Genomic DNA, 19,793 nt, shown 5'->3' with positions numbered 1-19,793 from the left:
CTCTCTCTCTCTCGCAAAAATAAATAAATAAAATCTTAAAAAAAAGAAAAAAAACCCTTCACATGATTTGATTGAAAAGAAAGGCAGGGACCACTCTCCCACCCTGGTGTGTGTGGCCCCAATGATCAGGAATGACTAGAAAGGAAATCATGGGGAATCTCGGCTGGTTAATGGGATCTTGGTTGAAGCCCCTTGTTTTCATTTAATTTTATTCTTCACAAGGTCTCCCTTGCCCCTCAGCCCAGGAGTTGATCTTTGGGAACCCGAAGGCCAGCTGAGAGTCTGGACAAATTCACAGTGGTTTTCTACTGGGGGGGTCTGGGAGAGTGGAGTGGGGAAGGGGTCTGGTGGGCCCAGAGGCTGGCAGGAGAATAACAGGGTCGTGAGCCCCTTGAACATGGGGTCACAGCCTCTTCTGTGCATGCACACCACGTGGGGGCCAAGCAGAGTGCAGGGTCCTGGGCCCCAGGCCCTAGAGATGGGAATCGGCAGATCGAGACTAGGGCCTGAGAATCTGGATTTTAACAGTCTGGCCAGGAGACTCATGTGCAGAGTGGTTGGGTGAGTGCACTTTTGGAAGCCCTGATCCAGAAGTCCTGTCTGGACCCCGGTGCTGGGGGCCCTGGGGTTCCTACCCCCCACCCCCGCCCTTCCCTGTCTTCTCACAGACTTGAGATCAGGTCTAAAGCTCCATTTTGCAGGCGATGAAACAGAGGCCCAGAGACGTTAAGATGATCTCAGTGTCACCCAGCTGGTAGGGAGCAGGGTTGGCCCAGGGCTCTGTACCCCAACACAGCAAAGTGGGGGATTCCCTGTCCTGCAGGGGTGAGGGGTGGGGTGGGCTCATTCTCCCGACCCCTCCTTTGCCTGGGAAAGTGGGAGTGGGGCTGGAGTCTGAGAGCCACCAGGTGGCTGCGGCCGAGGCTGACTGTGCCCACACTCTGCCTGCAGTGCTGGGAGGGCCGGAGTCCCGCGGCGTCCTGCGCAAGATGAGTGATCTGCTGGAGCTGATGGTGAAGCGCATGGACACTCTGGCCCGACTGGAGAATGGCAGTGAGCTGCACCGGGCTGCTGGGGACCAGCACTTTGCTGTGGACAGGTAAGGGGTACAGGGAGGGGAGGGGTACTCGGGGGGGCACCACGCCGTGTGCTGGGCAGCCTCAAAATGCACTCCAGAGCTGGGGGGGGCACTATTGGTCAGCCCCCTTTTTGCTAACCCGGCAAACACTTTTAAGAGTACAGAAACCACACAGTAATACAACCAGAGCATGTTTCCACCGCCGTACTTAACAGCTGTTAACATTTTGTCATGTTGGTGGCCCGACGTCCTTTTTTCCTTTTTAATAAAAATCACAGACAAAAGCTGGAGGGCCCTTTCCCTGCTTCCCCGTGGAGATAAGTGCCTTCCTGAGTTAGGTGTCCATTCTTCCAGTCTGCAGTAACCGTTGGCATACACACACACCATAAACACACAGTGTGGGGTGTTTATGGGCCGTATGTGAGTGGTATCCCACAGTGCATTTCCTGCACCTGCCTTTTCCACTCGACACGACAGTTTTAAGCTCTGTCCACTTTGACAGTCACGTGTGGGATGTGCATATGGATGGGATGGCCCAGCGGTTGTCTGTCCGCTACCGATGGGCTTGGGCCATTTTTGCCAAAAAGAATTTCTTGGTTTATTCATTCAAAATATTCCCCTACCGAGTCTTGAATGTCCAAAGATCTCCGAGAGTGGCCCCTGGAGTCCATGGTGTGAAACCAAATCATGTGTCTTAGGTGTGTGAGTGATCTGGAACCCCGGAGAAGGAGGACGTGTGAAGTCAGGGCCATCCCAATGGGGAGTCTTGGCCCTAGGCTCGGCTGTGGAGGGAGGGGCTTGCCGCCCACCCACCCCAGGGAGATGAGCTCCACATGACCTCTTTTCAGTATTGGGGATCTTTGTGAGGTGGATTTATTCCATGTGTTCTAACTGCTAAAAAGTAAGTTTGAAACCCACACTTTACACGATTTAGGAAAAGCTATACCTTGGCCGGTGTGACTTGCTAAAAGTGTTCTACTGAAAAATATAGTTGAAATCCACACTTCTAGACAATTTGTAGGAAAGCTGTAGCTCAGCCAATATGTGTGATGGAAAAGCCAAGGCTCCAGGCATTTCCTGTTTGGAGTTTGGCAGAGTCAAGTTTAAAGTGTTGGTGGCCAGTCCTGGTCATGGTGGGACCCTGCTGGCCTGAGGAAGGGGGTGTGTGTGACGGACCCCTCCTTTGGACTGGCGGGGGGTGGTCCTTTGCCCCGGAGCCTGTCTAGGCTGGGCTGCTGGCCGTGGCACCCATCTCACACTGGCCCTCCTGATCGAATGTCCTGGAGGCCCAGTCGGGTCACCGGATGTCGGCGTGACTACCGTCACACGAGGTGGCACTTCCCAGAAGCTCACCGAGGGCCCGGCATCATCCTTACTCTGTTACCTCAATGGTCTTGTCAGTCCTACCCCCGCTTTATGGGTGCTTCCATCTCTGCCACATCGAGGAGGGAACTGAGGCCCAGAGAAGTTCAGGAACTCACCCAAAGTTGCGCAGCTGCTAAGGGGCTGGGCCTGGCTCTGCACCTAGGCCGGCCAACTCCAGAGCCCATGTTTCTAACCACTGCGCTCTTGGTAGCCATTCACTAAACATGTGGCTGTGTGTGGGTTAGTTTTTATTCCTTCGCAAGACTTCTCCGATCAATGAATTCACAGCTCAGGGGGAAAATACCCTTCATTAGCTCCTTGCCTTGATTTTCTTGGATTGGAAAATGGAGGCACTGAAATGGCGGTCGTGGAGCCTGGGATGACACGTGATGATAGTGTCAAGAGCCTCTCCCAGTGCTTGGCTCCTGAGTGGGTTGCGTGGCCGTGCGCTGGGTGGATGCTCTCTCACCATCCCAGGATGAGTATCTGACAGAGCAAACTAAACCGATCCACTCATGAAATACGTCTTGGGCTTACTTAGTGCCAGGCATGGCCAGTGGTATTGGGGGCCCAGCAATGAGCCTTGTCCTCACTCCTGTGGAGAAGACGGGCAGTAACCGACAAAGAGAAATAAGTGAAACAAGGTCAGATACTGAGGCCTGCCCTGGAGGGTTAGGGGCAGGTGCCGAGGAAGGAACTAGTCACACAGGGCGGTCTAGGAAGCCCTTTCTGAGCTGGTGATATTTAAGCTCCATTCTGAATAATGGGAGGGAGCCAGCCACACAAGGAGCTGGGAGTAGAGAATTTGAAGTAGAGCGAGCAACAAGTGCAAAGGCCCTGGGGTAGGAGTAAGCTTGGTATGTTGGAGGAAAAGAGCCACTGTGAAAGCCAACATGGCAGAGTGGGGTGAGGGACAGGAGAGGCCAACGGGGCAGGTGATATAGGCTTTGTCAGCAGTGGCGAGTACTTGGGACACTATTCTGAGAGGTGTGGGAGTTTGCCAGAGGGCTTACAACCAGGGAGTGATAGGATCTGGCTTCTTTTTTAAAAAGATAGCTCCAACTGCTGTGTGAAGAAGGGAAGCAGGGGGGCTGGTGGCAGAAATGGGGAGAGGGAGGTAGAAGGATTGGGCTCCCCTGGGGTTCCCTCTGGGGCATGAGGTCATTTTCTCCTCTGTGTGCAGAGTCCATCTTCCTCTCTGCTGTCTGTGTCCCTCTAATCCAGCCCCTCACCCTCATAGCATCCTTTGCCCTCTCCTGCCTGCCCCCAGCGTGCTGCCACCTCTCTGGGCTGCTGACCCAGCCTCTAACCACAGGCCTGCTCACCAGGGTGAGGGCAGAACACTGGCCCACTCTCCCTCCACGGAGCATCCTGCTGTGGGCGGCAGAGCTGAGGGTCAGGTGGCCTGCCTTTTCGGGTGGGGGGAGCTGCTGTTAGCTCGTTCAACTGCCTCTCTGGTTTCTTCCAGTCCTGGCCTCTCCCTCCCTCCCCTGCCCTGCCCTGCCCTTCATCTCCTTCGGAGGGGAGTCCGTGCCACCTCCTAGCTCCATCCCGGGAAATAGCAACAATCCATCAAGACCAGCAGAGCCCATCAAACCCCATAGGCAAAGCCATAAATTTCAGGGACATTGTTGCTTCTGGTTTCAGGGAGAGAAATGGTGGGTGTGTCCAGGGCACGTTGGGGCGGTGCTGCTCGCTCACACCTCACCTGTGTGCAGACACTCCAGCCCCTGCCCCATCTTAACCCCCCGGAATGACCTACCCGGGCTAGGCAGGTGGGAGTCCTGCAGATGTGCGTGCTGCTGTGTTTCCAGCAAACTCTGTTCACCTGCACTTGGATTCCTCACTTCGAAATGATCCGTGGCCTAAATAACCCCCACAGTCCTCCCCCCTGCCTTGCTGGAAGCTTCTGGACTGTTGCCTCCTGCCCATGGTTGGTATGTCCTCGGGGAAAGCGAATTTGCTTTTTTAGCCTCGGAAAACCTAATTAGGGGTTATTTGCAGATTTTCAGCAAATGGCATCATATTATGTATCCTAAAGCCAAACAGTAATGATCTCTGAATTTCCCATAAGGCTCTCTGTAGCAGCAAAAACGACCAGCGTTTCAGGCTGTTTTCATTGGAATCAAGTATGAGTCCGTAACTGCTGGGCGTGTCCGTGTGTGGAGTCCGGGCCAGGGTTTCTGGAGCCCTGTTCTCAGAGGGACCCTGCTGGGGAGGGGCAGCCGGCACCTGGCTGTGTGCACGGCGAGAGGGTCGGGACAGCAGGGCTGTGTTGGAGTGTCTGTTGCGCACTGCAGCGAGGGGCAGACTCGGGTGGCCGGCAGCAGGTCATGTGACTTCTCTGAGCCCCACTGTCCTCACCTGCCAGTGAGAGATAGCACTGAGGAGAGGGGAGACCCTGCCTCCCCCGCTGGCCCCCCGCTCCGCCCCAGCCCTTCCGCCCCAGGCCATGCCAGTCTTATCACTTCCATTGCCCGGACCTCCAACCTTGGAGTCAGCCTCGACCCTTCTGTCTCTCGCTTGTATCCCGTTCATCAGTAAATTGTCCCCACCTGCAGAATGTGCCCGGAATCCCACCTCTCCCCACTGCCCTCCTCCCACTGAATCCCACTGAGCAGCCAGAGAGATTATTTTAAAATACCAATTTGGTCAGGAGCCTCCCGTGTTCCCCACCTCCCCCATAGCTCCCCATCAAACCCCAGCCTCCCCCATAGCTCCCCAAATGCGCCCAGCCCTGTTGTCTCTCTGGCCCCTCCCCTGCTATCCTCCCACTTGCTCCCCGGCCTTCAGCCCACCAGCCTCCTCACTGTTCCTGCAGTACAGTGGTCTCCCTCTGGCCACGGGGCCTTTGCACAGGCTGTGGCCTCTGCCTGGGAAGATCTTTCCTCCGATCTGGCCGGGTGAAAGAATCCGTTTTCTTCCTCCCATGGTTTTCTCCCTCCCCTTCCTCCAGTTTTTCTCAAATGTCACCAACAAGTCCTTCCCAGAGGACCTATTTCAAATTGTACCCCCTCTCCCAGGTTCCCCATCCCTTTCGTTCATCACCACTTCACCCTGTGTATTTTCACGATTTGCTTGTTCACTGTCTGTCTCCCGAGCTGGACCAGATGCTCTGTGAGGGCGGCGGAGATTTTGGCCCGCCTCACTTCTGGATCCCAGAGTTCAATAAGGACTTGTTGGAGGAAGGAAGGGAAGAGAGGCAGTGTGCGTGCCCTTGGGCACTCCGGGGGGTTGTGCCTGCGCCACCGTGCACAGCAGGACAGCGAGACAGAAACCAGGTGCGTTCTGGCCACCGCCGCCCCGGACGAGTTCCTGTTCTGGAAGCTGAGGAGGTCGGCCCACCTGGGAGTCCTGGTTTCTGCCGCGTGGCTTGTAATGACCTGGTCATTTCATGCTGGGCATCTGTCTTAGGAAAAGAATCTTAACTTAGAAACAGGTTTATGAACATCTTGGTCATTGATGCCTTTTTTGTAGTGTCAACAAATTTCAGCCACGGGGCACCTGGCTGGCTCTGTCGGTGGAGCGTGCGACTCTTGATCTCGGGGCTGTGAGTTCAAGCCCCGTGTTGGGTGTAGAAATGACTTAAAATCTTTAAAAACCCCACAAATTTGGAGCAACAATTTAAATGTCCAACAGCGAGGAAACAGCACGCAGACCGTGGCACCTCTGCTGGACACGGCTTATACCACCATCGAATAGGATGTTGACAGGGACACTCGGGGATTTTAGTGATAAGTGACGATGTGAAGAGCAGGTTATGTAATTATGAACAGAGTTGGATTACAAGTGCGTAGAACTCAGTAAGAGTAAAGTAACAATAAACAGTGCAGCAGATCAAGATTCTTGTCCGTGGGGAATGAGATGAGGGTATTTCCAATTTTTAACAAAAAACTCAAAAATGCTTCTAGACATTCTTGGCCACCTTTGGCCTGAGCAAAGAGCCTCTGGGGTCTGCGTGTGAGTGTGGGGGGCGGGGCAGGGGACACGTAACCTGGGAAGGCAACTTTGGGGGCTGCTTTCAAAGGCTTGCCTCAATTACGTCACACCCTGTGTGGGGGCCCCTTCCTAACAGGACAGCCTCCAGGTGGAGGTCGGGGCGCTGGCCTGGCCCCAGCACTGGAGAGAGCCCAGACTGGTGGAGAGGGAAGGGGGTAGCTGGGTGACAAGGTCAGTCAGTCCTCCAGGGTGGAAACCTAGCAAATACGAGGGTAAGTGTGAACGGGTTAAACGTCCTAACAAAGACAAAGATTCTCAACATCCAGCTATTTGCCGTTTGTAAGGCAAGCGGGGTACGTATATACAGTAGGATCTCAATATGTCTCAAGTAAGATATACATATAAGGTATTTAAAAAATAATCCTCCGGGGAAAGCCAGGCCCTGGGATGTGGGGGCTGGTGTCTGGCTCCTGTGTCCCCCAGCCTAGCTTCAACAGCCCGGCTTCGCCCCACTCGTGGGTCACTGATCCCTTCCCCAAGTGCTGAAACCACACATAGCTCGACTCTGGCTGTGTCCCTGTCAATAGAGGGGAGATTATCCATCCGTCTGCCTGCCTATTTATCTAATTGTACGTATGGGTGTGTATATGTATTTCTTGGTGCACGAGAGAGAAGTGCTCTCTGCTCTTGCTTGGGGAGGGCTGGGGAGGCGCTGGCAGATCCTCAGTCGCTTTTGGAGCCCCCCACAGCATCCGGGGCTCTGGCCGGGGGTCAAGGGGGCCGAAGAAGGGGAGGAGGAGAGCCGCGAAGTTGCAGGGAAGCCTGGACACTGGGGCTGGAGTTTCTTACGTCCCGTGTGGTGTGTGAGAGAGAGGGGGACGGACGGAGAGACAGTCACAGAGAGAACATGTCTCCCTGTCCACGGCGCTCGTGTCTGTGTCTCCAGTAAGCATGTCTGTGGGCACCTGTGTGCAGAGTCTCCGTGTTTTAAAAGGAAAGCTACCGATTTCATAATAAAATAACAACTCCCAGCAAGCGAGCTGGCCAGCTGCCGGAAATCGATACTCTGTTAATTGAATGCAACCCTCATAAATCATGGGAGGAACACGAAATTCAACCTCCTTCCCCAGGCGTTCAGGAGAGCTTGTTCAAGGGGCCCGGGAATGAGGGCCAAGGGGGTGATTGCCTCAGGGGCTGAGAGGAGGGGCTGGGGCCTCCGGGTGCCTCTTGGGGGCCTGGCCTGACGCGAGGGGGTGACTGGAGCCAGGCCCAAAGGGAAGGAGCTGCTGGGCCCCGGCCCTGGGTGGCGGAGGTCACAGAGCATCCTGTGACTGACTGCGGTGTTGGCTGCCTCTTTGGGGGGCCCTGGGGCAGTGGCCCGAGGCTGGCTGCAGCAGGGGCGGCCTTGGGGGCCAGCCGGCTCCAGGAGGCCACCTGTGCTCGGGCAGGAGGGGCTGGTGGTCCGTCTGTGGGTGCAAGGTAAGGGATGCTTGCGCAGGAGAACTTTGAATGCCATGGATACTAGAGTACTCTCCGGGTGGCTCCCCAGGGGTGCCCAGAGGCCTGGCTTGTGGGGTGCCTGGTGCTTAACAGGTGTGCAGAAATCACAGGCCCATGTCTCGAGCTCTGGTGTGCCTCCCTACTTGGCAAATGCCGCAGGAAGGAGCAAGGCCTGGCGCAGGGGGTCAGCGTCTGAGTCCCCGCCCTGTCCCCAGCCCACACGCGATCTCAAGGACATCACTGACGTCATTTGGTCTTTTCTCCTCCATACGATAAGAGGAGGGCCTGGCAGGGCTCCGAGGTGTGTCAGTCCCCAAACCCAGGCTGTTCTCAGGGCCACCATGCCCCCATAAGGCGACGGGATGGGTTTGGGCACACTGAGGGGGTGGCTCCCCCATGCAGGGCAGGTAAGAGCCCCTGGTGTGGGGGGCACCTGTTAGCCCTTTTCCCGTGGGGCAAGGGCAATGGTGGCCTCCTTAGGAGGTGCCAGTGGATCCCGGGACTTGGCTCTCCCTCTTCCCACCTCTGTCCTGTCTGCTCTTTGCAGACTTTGTGTCTCAGGCCGGCTCGGGCCACCTCGGGCACGTTTGCTGGGAGAGAGAGGGCAGGGCTCCGTCCAGCCAGCACCACGCCTTGGGTGGCCCTCAGCCCTGAGGGCTGGGTTCTGGCTTCCCGGGACTGTGTTGCAGGGCTGGCTGAAGCAGCAGTATTAATAATTCATGACGATCATAAATAATAAAAGCAGCCCCTGTCTATTGGGGACTGATTATGTACTTTGACCTTGACCAGTGGCCCATTGAGGAAGGTCCTAGCCAGGCCTGTGATGCACAGATGAGGGAACGAGGCTCAGGCAAGGAGAGGCCTGGCCCAGATCGTAGACCTGGAGGGGTTGGTGCCCGGCCTGCATGGTCTGCACAGCCCTGTGGTCTCAAGAACCTCGGCAACCACGGGACCACCATGTTTGTCGGGGGTGGGGTGTGAAAAGGTCCCAGGATTCTTCATGGAGTGTCTGCCCAGCTGGGGGGGATGGTGGGACCCATTTGGCCCGATGCCCCACTGGTCCTAAGAGCTTCCTGAGAGTGCAGAAGGCCCCCATCTTTTCTGCCCCTGCCTGGCACCCACAGCTTACAGATTGGGGCCGAGAACCTCACTCTCCTCTTGCTGACCGTGCTGTGGGGAGCTGCCAGGCCGGGTTACAGGGTTACTTGGCCAAGGCGCCTCCTTCCGGGGCCTCTCGGAAATCTCCAGCCAGCCCTCTTCCCGCCGCTCCCTGACATGGCCCTGGTTCTCAGCTACTCACACTCAGGCCGCCCCCTCACAAGCCCACCCGTTCAGGCTCATCTGGCTTACCCACCAAATGCACGCACCAAAGAGAAAACAGGAAAGGAATAAAAATAAGCAACAAGTAGGACGGATTACCTCGGTCACTTGCACCAGCAGGGGGAAGACTGGGGTCATCGTCCCGGCCTAGCAGATACCATTCCAGGTATGTACCCTGGTAACAGGCCCTACAGGGTTCGGAGTGTTGTTGGCAGGGAGATGCCTTCTGCTGGAGCTCTTTCAGCCTTCGCCACCTGCCGGGGTTACTGAGGGCTCCACCCCCATGATGTCACTCCCTAGATCAAGGCCTTGGTCCTGCTGTCCTGCCCCCGTGCTCACCCTTAGGCACAGACCCTTTGCAGGTGAACTGGTACCTGATGACTTTTCCACGTAATAGCTGTGCGGCCCTGAGCAAATAACTCAGCCTTGCTGTGCCTTGGTTTCCCCCTCTGTACAAGGGGGCCATTAGAAAGAACCAGGATGTTGTTGAGAGAATTGCCCAGGGCCCCACTGGCTGGAGGCAGTTGCGCTCCGACTTCCTAGTCTGTTCCCCTTCTTCATGCTTCCCAGGCCACGGCCCTGCTGTGGTCTGCGGTCTCCAGGCATCTGCTTTCACTGTCAGTTACCGAAGAGCATCCCAGGGAGAGAGGACTAATCATAGATTATTTGACAATAGAAAGCACTGCCCAAATGCTAAGTCCAGTTTAATAACAGTGAGGCCAAGTCATTCCGTTTTGAACCAGCTGAGCTTGTGAAATCAGATGCCACCTGCACTATTTAGAGCCCCTCTTAGTGATGCTCCCCGGGAAACGCTTACCGTATGAAAATCCTCCAAAAAGGGAAGTGCTTTGTTCTGTAGTTAGACACACGGAACTTCCTTTTGGGGACGGGGTGACTGCTGTAGATAGGGAATGAATGCATCTCGAGCGTTTATGGAGCGTCTACTATACGCTGAGCACGTGATACCCGGCCTTGTGTCTAGCCCTTGGAGTCACTCTGGGAGCGAGTTGAGATCATTCAGCTGTTACAGGAGCTGACCCCTGAGTTCAGAGAGGTTAGGTAACCTGCTCAAGGTCACACAGCTGTCCGGCGGGGGCCGGATTTGAACCCAGGACCTCTGACCCTGAGATCCTCGCTCTTCCCAATCTCTGAGTAATGTGGAGAGTCACCCGCCCGGGACTTGAGACGTCAAGGGCATCTTCAGCTGTTCTTTGTCTCCGGAGAAAGTAGCTGCAGGTGATGCTTGGTCTTCAGCAAGCAGAGCATGGGTTGGAGAGAAGTTTCTGACAGCAGGGGTCCAGGAGAACTTGGACTCTCCTTTTTTTTTTTTTTTAAGATTTTATTTATTTACTTGAGAGAGAGAGCACAGAGGGAGAGGGAGAAGCAGACTTCCCGCTGAGCAGGGAGCCCGATGTGGGACTCGATCCCAGGACCCTGGGATCATGACCTGAGCCGAAGGCAGATGCTTAACCCACTGAGCCACCCAGGTGCGGACTCTCCTTTTGTGATGGACTAAAAACCATTTTCCCTCAGTGATGCATTACTTTTCTTGGGCTGCCATAAAAAAGGACCACAAACTGGATGGTTTAAAATAATAAAAATGATTTCCTCTCTTGGTTCTGGGGGCTGAAGTCTGAAAGCCAGGTTTCAGCAAGGCCTTGTTCCTTCCGAAGCCTCTAGGGGAGGATCCTTCCCTGCCTCTTCCAGTTCTTGGTGGCTCAGGTGGCCCCTGGCTTGTGGATGCCTCCCTGCAGTCTGTCTCCGCCGTCCCGTGGCGGCCGTCCCCAGCGCGTCTTCACGTGGCCTTCTCATAAGGACACCAGGAACGGAACTGAGGCCCAACCTGATTCAGCATGACCTCATCTCAACTAATTACATTTGCAAAGACCCTATTTCCAAATAAGGTCACATTTTTTTGTGGTTCTGGGTAGATGTGAATCTGGAGGGAGGGGAACTCTACTCAGCCCAGCACAGGGATGGAGCTCTGGGTATGTGGCCCATGCCAGGCAGTGCCAGGCTCCATCCAAAAGCACGTTCCTGTCCTTGAGGACTCAGGACTCCACTGGGGGTTTCTTTCCTTTCCTTTTTTTTTTTTTTTAAGATTTTATTTTTGGGGTGCCTGGGTGGCTCAGTCAGTTAAGCATCTGCCTTTGGCTCGGGTCATGATCCTGGGGTCCTGGGATCGAGCCCTGCATCGGACTTCTTGCTCAGCAGGGAGCCTGCTTCTCCGTCTCCCTCTGCCCCTGCTCGTGTATTCTCTCTCTCTCTTGCACCCTCTCAAATAAATAAAATCTTAAAAAAAATTTTTTTTTTTTTAAATAATCTCTACACCCAGCATAAGGCTCACACCTACAACCACAAGATCAAGAGTCACATGCTTCACAGACTGAGCCAGCCAGGTGCCCCAGGACTCCACTGGGGGTTTCAAGCTGCCCACTCACAAGCACATCCCAGCACGTAGGGGGACTCGGAGAAGTGATCTTGCTCCCAAATGGTGGATGGAGCAGAGCCTCGAGGGAGAGGCACCTTCAGGAAGGCTTGAAGTAGGGTCCCTTCCAAAGTCTCCAGGGACCTGGCAGGACCCCCCCCCACTCATCCCTGACAAGGGTTATTTGTGCTCTGGGGTCTCTGGTTAGAAGTTGGGAGGGGTACCGGGTCCTTCCCTGCCCGGGAGCACCCCTTGTGCTCCTTGGCCGCCCATGCTCAGCACCATCCCTGACCTAGCAGCCGCGAGCTTCTGGCCTTCCGCACGATGGCCACCTCCTGCGGTCAGCGGAATGTTGCTTCCAGGCAGAGGAGTGTCCATCCAGCTCCAGAACGCTCGCTCGGAACTGACTGCAGAGCCCCACAGACATCAGGGGCATCCTCCATGGGTACATATCACCCCCAAGGGTGAAGTCTCGTTCATGAGGAGGAAGTTATCTGCGAGGTCACAGCAGCCTGTGGCCCTCACAGACCACAGTGTGTTAACAGAGCAGTGGCATGTCCCTGGTTTTCACTTTTCGTGGAGGAGGTGAGTGGGGGCAAATATGTCTACAAAGGCTCCTTCGGGGGTGATAATGAGGAGAGGTAGAGAAGCGGTGCCGGGCTGGCCCAAACCCCTTTGGCTGCAGCTTCAGCCTCACCACAAGGCTGACAGTGGTGGCCTGCCTGTGCAGGCCTCCGTTTTTAAAGAGGAGGACACGGAGGCACAGAGAGGCTAAGTGACTTGCCTGGGGTCACACTGCTCCTAAGAGGCAAATCTTCAGCTCTTCTGTTTTACTGTAAACTGGAGAGATGCTGACCTCTCTCTTCCCCACGGCCTTCCGCGGCCATCTGAAGGCCAAGGAGAGCTCTCCCTACTTCCTCCTGTCTGAGGACTTTCTGAGCAAAAGAAGCATCATCTTGAGTCCTCTCCTTATTTGTAGTCTCGTAGAATGCTGCTGTGGCTGAATTGTGCCCTCCAAAAAGATATGTCGACATCTGGATCCCCGGTGCCTATGAACCTGATCTTATTTGGAAGTGAGCCTTGGCCGATGTGATCAAATTAAAATGAGGTCACACTGGATCAGGGGGGCCCTCATCCATTGATGGGGTTCCTGTAAAACGAGGGAATTTGGTCACACACAGAAGGCCAAGTGATGGCAGAGGCAGAGGCTGGGTGATGTGCCCCACTAGCCACAGCTAGCCCCACCCGAAGCTGGGGAGAGTCTTCCTCTCTCCCTTCGTCCCAGAAGGAGCCCACCCTGCTGACCTCTTGATTTTGGACTCCTGGCCTCCAGGACTGCGAGGGAATAAATGTGTGGTAGTGTGTTACCATGGCCAAGGCATGCCGCCTTCCATTAGGTTTTTGTTTGATTTTGAGAGGGTTGATGGGATTGTGTGTGGGGGGTGTGTGTGTGTGTGTATGGACATGCATGTGTGTGTGTGTCGTCGAGGGCTCGTGTGCCCCTTCCTGCCACCTTCTTCCTTCTGTGGCCACCCCACGCCATGTCTGCCTTGCCCCCCTGTCTCCCACACCCTCTGTGGATGGGGCCGCCACTCGTCCTCTCCTCGAGGAAGGCAGCGGTGGGAGGGGAGGGCGGCCTGAGGGGGCAGGCAGCCGTCACCATTGTCCTCTGGAGGACAGATCACCCGAGAGGAGTCCTCCCTCCTGTACTTCCCATTTTGTGTGGCAAAAAAGTCTCCGTCCTTATAAAGGGATAGATGGAGCTTAAACAAGGCGCGCAGAGCCAGAGGGCGAAGTGTGAATCAAAGGAATGGAATTAACGTGTTGGAAAGAGTAGGCAACTTCTGGAGAAAGCCCATGCACCGGCAGAGTGGGGTCCATCTCCACACAGGCCTTCGCAATGAGATAAATCCCGCATATGATGTCTCATAAACTTCTCTGAGAGTTGAGTAGTAATCAACACCAGGAAATAATTTCTCCAAAAATAAAGGCAATGCGAGTATTGGTGGTGGGTGGAGGGCTGTGATGTTTGTGGCAGTAAATGCTTTTAAGATCCTGGGAAGAATTCAGGCTCAGGAGCCCAGCAATAATTTACTAGAGGCTTAATAGTTGGCAAGTCCCCAGGCTGCTTTGGGTGGAATTTATTTTGGCACGATGTAGCCCCTCTGGGAGGAAACGGAGAAAACAGGCTCAGGGCAGCCGGCCATGCCCAGGAAAGGCCTCCTTCGCCTGGGGGTCCCGGGCCCGATCCTGCCCCGGCTCTCCAATAGAATCCCTCTGCCTGCTTTAGCTTCAGTTGCTGCCCCTCAGCAGGTGGGGCACGTGGGGATGAGTGTGCAGACATGCCTGGGACACGCGCATGTGCGTGTGCCGTGGGTGCTTAGAGAGCCCCTCCAACGGGGGGCAGGGGCACACGCCTCCACCTCCAGGCCCAGCGCTGTCCATTGCTGGGTCTCGGTTCGTGGCAGGGCGGTGTCCGGGCACCTGGAGCGCTCACACCGGCTGCCCTTGCTTGTCCCTCCCAGGAAGGCCCCTGAGGTGGGCTGTGCGGGCTCACCCCTGGCTTCTCTCACTAGGTTTCCCCCTGGGACCGGCCTCATGGAGCGGATCCAGGCCATCGCCCAGAACGTGTCCGACATCGCCGTGAAGGTGGACCAGATCCTGCGCCACAGTCTGCTCCTGCACACCAAGGGTGGGGCCCAGGGCGCCCTCTGCCCCCAGGAGGCCAGTGTACTGGGTGGCCCTGATGGCTCCCCACAGCAGCGCTTCCAGCTCCGGCCTCAGGCTCTTAGTGGGGTGACTTGGGGTTCACCCCACTGTGACCTGGTGTGAGAACAGAGGTCCTGGAGTCCCCGGGGGCCCCCTTCATTTTTCTTGATGTGGGGAGCAGCAGGCTGGGGGCCCCCCTAAGAGGGTTATATTTGGGTGGGTGCATGAGGTCTGCCTATCCAGACACTGGTCCATAGCCATTCAAGCTGGCTCCTCACTGGTTCCAAAGCCCATATAGAGGGCGAGGGCCTGTGGCAGAGGGGGAAACCCAGGCCTGGGGACTCCCTGGCGGGTGGCTTTTTTGGTGAGAAAACTCAGGGGAGGGAGGGCGGGGTGTGCTCCCGAGCTAACCCCTCCCCCGCAGACCAGGCCTCCCTCACACTTCATGGGGCTCCTCCCTAGACCCGGGCCCTCAGCAAGCTGACCTTCTCCCCCTGCAGTGTCTGAAGGCCGGCGGGACCAGTGTGAGGCACCCAGTGACCCCAAGTTCCCTGACTGCTCAGGGAAGGTGGAGGTGAGGCCTGGGGCTGAGGATGGGGGTAGAGGTGACCGGGGGAGGGGCAGGCTCCTCTTTGGGGACCCTGCCCCCACACTAGCTCTGAGATTCTGCTCCTGGCAGGGATGTCTGCTGGTGAGGACTTCTCCGCCCAGCCCCCAGCCCCTGACCCTGGTACCAGCTGGCAGAGGCCAGCCTCAGGGAGACGGCCTCTCTGCTTGGGCCGTCTGCCTGGCCCACCAACCCACATTGCCTAGGATGATCACGTTTCAGGGTTTTCAGTACTTTCTTAGAGCAGACAAACTGTTAATAACACCTCCAGCAGCCTGCATCCCAAAAAATTCAGACACACACTGGATCTCTTGAGTGGGCCTGTCTCCCCATCCCTCCCCATCCTTGCAACCAGCTGGACTGAGAAAGCCCCCCGGCCCCTCCTCTGGGGGCTCACTTCCAGGGGCCCATGACTGCATGAAGTCTGTCCCTCTGGGAATGCAGGCCATGGCATAAAAGCTGGCTCCTCACTGGTTCTGAACTCCCTAAGAGTGTGGAGCAGTGGCCGTGTGTGCCCCTTCCTTGGTGATATGTGGGGATCACTGTGGGTGGGGCCCACTCTGGCTCCAGCCCTTGGGTTCTTGGAGGCTGCTCCTGACCTTGGCCTCAACGGGATCCTGCTCCCGGTGGAGACCAGCCAGGCCCCAAGTTGCTGCATCTCCCACTGTTTGCCCCAGAGCTTTCCCTGAGTGTGTTGTGACCTGGCCTTATTCTGCCGGGGTCCTACTCTTTCTGGGCCTGGTGGACAGTGGTCCTGCTCAGCCCTTCCTGAGGTTCTCAGTGGCCAGGACAGAAGGCTGGGTCATGGGGTTCTGGTCTAGCCTCTCTCTGCTCCTGGCCCTTGCTGCGTCTCTAAGTGTGTGCCCCAGAGGTCCTGTCCTGAGGGACCTCGGGTCCCCAAGGACATGCCTGCAAAGAGCCTCCCAAGGGTATGGGTGGGGCTGGTGCCAGCACCCTGGCCTAGGCTGGCCCTCTCCACAGTGGATGCGTGCCCGCTGGACCTCGGACCCCTGCTATGCCTTCTTCGGGGTGGACGGCACCGAGTGTTCCTTCCTCATCTACCTCAGTGAGGTTGAGTGGTTCTGTCCCCCGTTGCCCTGGAGGAACCAGACGGCTGCCCAGACGGCCCCCAAGCCCCTCCCCAAAGTCCAGGTAGGCCTGGGAAGTGGGTGGGTCCATGAGGGGCTGGTGGACAGGTCAACTGGCCTCCTCGGGTGGGGCATCCTTAAGGGACAGCAGGAGGAGCCCTTTGCCCCTGATAAAATGAGGCCAGCCCGCTGTGCCTGGTGGGGGGTGCGTCCCAGCCTGCCAGCCTTCTGGGGATGCTGCAAAACTTGGCCTACTTGAGGGGCAAGCTGGGGCCCTGGAGGCACCCCCTAAACGGACTAGAATAAGAGTAACAATAGCTGTCGCTCCTGGAAGGCTTCCAGATACTTTATTTGTACTTAAACCTCCCAGCGGTCCCTTATGCGACCACACTGAACAGATGGCAAGTCTGAGGTCTAGGGAGCGCGGTTAATTTGTTCAAGGCATCCAGTTACTGCAGCTCCACTGAAAGGGGGCCCGGCCTCCCTGCCGTCCGAGCACCAGCTCTGACCGCCACCCTCCCTGCCTTGGTGTAGCTGCCAGACTCCTGGGGACTGCCATCACTGACCACCCCCCAAAGGGCTCGGAACAGAAGGATGACCAGAGCTGGGCTGGGACAGACCAGCTTGGCTGGGGGTTAGTGTTGGTGGGTGAGAGCAGGGCTCCCCGACGGTGGGGGCCAGTGGGCCTTTATAAATGGCAGGAGAAGTTAGAGTAGGCCCCAGCCTCCCAGGGAGGGTGCCAGGCCCTGTTCCCAGGGTAGCAGGTGATGGTGGTGGCACGGCTATGGGGCTGAGGGCCAGAGAACCCAGGTCTGGGCCCCCCTCCAGGCAGTTTTCCGGAGCAACCTGTCCCACCTCCTGGAGCTGATGGGCAGTGGGAAGGAGTCTCTAATCTTCATGAAGAAACGGACCAAGCGGCTCACGGCCCAGTGGGCGCTGGCTGCCCAGCGGCTGGCACGGAAGCTGGGAAGCGTCTGGAGGGACCAGAAGCAGGTACTGCTTCTCTGTGCATTCAGGGCGCCGTGCTCAGAGAGCTTAGGAAATGAGCTCAGGGCCCCAGGCCTTCAAGTGGGCACCAGGTCTGCCCTTGGAAAGGTTTTATTGAGTTTATTTGAATTTCAGCTGGGGTGAGGGAGGCAGAGTCAGGATAGGTGCATGTGGTGGCCCCTGGCCCTTTTTACGTTTGGAGTAGAATGACAAACCCTCCCCTCCACCATGTAGGGGTTCTGTTCTGTAGACATCTCGTTCTTTTCAGGCAGAAAGGTCATGGCCTTTGCCTGGAATATTGGGAATAATATAGCCTGTTTTGGGGAGGTTTGTAGGTCCATCCATCCATCCACCCATCCATCTACCCATCCATCCACCCATCCATCCACCCATCTCTCCATCCACATTTGTCCATCCAATAAATATTTATCTGACTCTCACATCACCCTGTTTATTTCTTTCAGAGTCCCTATCATTTCATGAAATTATCTCTTGTCTGTGTTTACTGTTGTCTACCTCTTCTATCTGGAACGTAAGCACCTTGAGGGCAGGATGTGACCGTCTTGTTCACTTTGATCCTCAGTGCCCAGTGTGGTCACTCTGCCTCTTGGTCCCCTTGCTGGTGCCAGAAAGCACCTGCCCAGGCACAGCCTGGGGACAGTGGCTGCTGCTGGTCGGGTCCCCCTGGGGGTGGCAGGGCAATGCTGCTCCTCCTCCACACTGACTCTGTGTCCTCCCCAGATCCTTGTTCACATCGGCTTCCTGACGGAGGAGTCTGGTGACGTGTTCAGCCCAAGGGTGCTAAAGGGCGGGCCTCTGGGTGAGATGGTGCAGTGGGCAGACATCTTGGCCACTCTCTACGTCCTGGGCCATGGCCTGCGGATCACAGTGTCCCTGAAGGAGCTGCAGAGGTGAGTGCTGGGGGAGGGGAGGAGAGGAAGGGGAACCTGCTCCAGCTGCCGGTCCCTGGGAGGCTTCCTGGTATACTGTGGATAGTGACATTCCTCATTGCCTCCTCTTCCTCCATGTTGATGCCTGGTCATGTTTGGGATGCACCAAGGAAGCATATTTGCATAGTGCTGTTCAAAGGTCCTTTTCTCCATCTTGGGCTAATAGGTGCCCCAGTGTTCGCACTCAGGGGCTGACAAATACTGGCTTGTGGAATTGAGCCAGGTCCTCTCTGACGGTGTCCTCTCTACCTGTCTTTGGTGGGCGTTGTGCGGCCTTGGGGTTTTTCTTCTGGAATTGGGCTCCTTCCTAGACCTATTCTGGGAGCTGGTAAGACCTGGAGGGTGGTGAGGTGAGCCTGTGATGCCTGTCCTTTCCCCGATGCTTGCCTTTCCAGAGTCCCCCTGATGTTCTTGGAGGTGGGAGATGGTGATGAGAGGGGGGAGGATTATGTGTGTGTGTGTGTGTTTGTGTGTGTGTGTGTGTGGACCTGCATTCAAGTCTGGTTAGGTTTAACTGCTGCATTTGCGGGATATAGAAGTACAGACAGTTTTCGTTCATTTATTTATTGATGTTTATTATATGATATTCAATACACACAAGAATGTCTGTAACATGATATTAGGAAGTGCAAGAATAGGGTGTTCTCCCATAATTCTGTCGTCCAGTTTAAAGAAAGAATATTCCCAGGACTCTTGTGCCCACCTGGTGTCCTTCTCTCATCAATCCCTCTGCCTCCCCCTAGAGGAAACTTGCAACTTGGATTTTGTGTTTATCATTTCTTTGCTTTTAAATAAGAAATTGTTGTCTGTGTGTGTGTATGTGTGTGTGTTTTACATACTCAGGTATCCATAAACAGTATATGGTTTAGTTTTAATTTGGTTTGCTTTGAGCTTTGTATAAATGGCATCTGCTATATGTAATGTTTGAGACATGCTTTCTTCACCCATTATTATGTTTCAAAGATTCATTCATGTTATTCCACGTAACTCTGTTTTATTCATTTTCACTGCTGTATGAAATTTCATTATGTGGATGGTCCGTCATTATTTTTCGGTTCTTCCTGACTGTGGACAGTTTCCCCCTGCTTTTGTAAGTTATTCTGAATGACGCTGTGGTAGACATGCCTGTACCTGAGGAAACTGTGTCACAGTTTCTCTTGGGTAGAGACTGAGTTTCTCTTCAGTATAGACTCAGGTGCACAATTGCTGGGACTAATGGTGTGTGCAAATTCAGCTTTATAAGATAATGCTAATTGTTTTCCTAAGTGATGGCACCAATTTAGCCTCACCACTTGGAGGTTCCCAGTGGTCATGTGGTCACCCACATGTAGGGTTATTACACTTCCTAATTGAGGATGTTTAGTGGCGTCATGATATCTTGTTATGTTCTTAACTTGCATTTCCCTGACAGCTAATGAGACTGAGCATTCTGTCATATGCTTGTCCTTCTTTCCTCTTGATGGAATGCCCATTCATGTCATTTGCCCACCTTTCTGCTGGGTTGTTTATGTTTTCCTTATTGAGTTGTAGGTGTTTTTTATGTACGATGGGTATAAATCCCATTCAACTTATTATATCTGTTGAAAAATCTCCTAATTGGTGGCTTGTCTTTGTAATTTCTTTCTTTCTTTCTTTCTTTTTCTTTCTTTCTCTCTCTCCCCATCCCTCCCTCTTCCTCCCTCCCTCCCTCCCTCCCTCCCTCCCTCCCTCCCTTCCTTCCTTCCTTCCTTCCTTCCTTCCTTCCTTCCTTCCTTCCTTCCTCCCAAGGAACAGTAGGCCTTAATTTAATGTAATCAAAGTCATTGATCTTGGGACGCCTGGG

At 55.3% G+C, this 19,793-nt stretch overlaps 1 protein-coding gene across 1 annotated transcript in view; it reads left to right on the top strand.

The window, feature by feature from the left end:
- MGAT5B (alpha-1,6-mannosylglycoprotein 6-beta-N-acetylglucosaminyltransferase B) overlaps positions 1 to 19,793 on the top strand; it is a 68,643-nt gene that overhangs the window by 12,128 nt on the left and 36,722 nt on the right. Inside the window, exons 3-8 of the mRNA XM_081804410.1 lie at positions 952 to 1,099; positions 14,207 to 14,322; positions 14,840 to 14,913; positions 15,928 to 16,098; positions 16,863 to 17,027; positions 17,763 to 17,932. Coding sequence (XP_081660536.1) covers positions 952 to 1,099; positions 14,207 to 14,322; positions 14,840 to 14,913; positions 15,928 to 16,098; positions 16,863 to 17,027; positions 17,763 to 17,932 — 844 coding nt within the window. The remainder of the gene's footprint in view (positions 1 to 951; positions 1,100 to 14,206; positions 14,323 to 14,839; positions 14,914 to 15,927; positions 16,099 to 16,862; positions 17,028 to 17,762; positions 17,933 to 19,793) is intronic.

Source organism: Leptonychotes weddellii, chromosome 15 (genome assembly GCF_054177405.1).
Source record: "Leptonychotes weddellii isolate Sample4059 chromosome 15, ASM5417740v2, whole genome shotgun sequence".
Lineage (NCBI taxonomy): Eukaryota > Metazoa > Chordata > Mammalia > Carnivora > Phocidae > Leptonychotes > Leptonychotes weddellii.
This window is presented reverse-complemented; position numbering and strand designations above follow the sequence as displayed.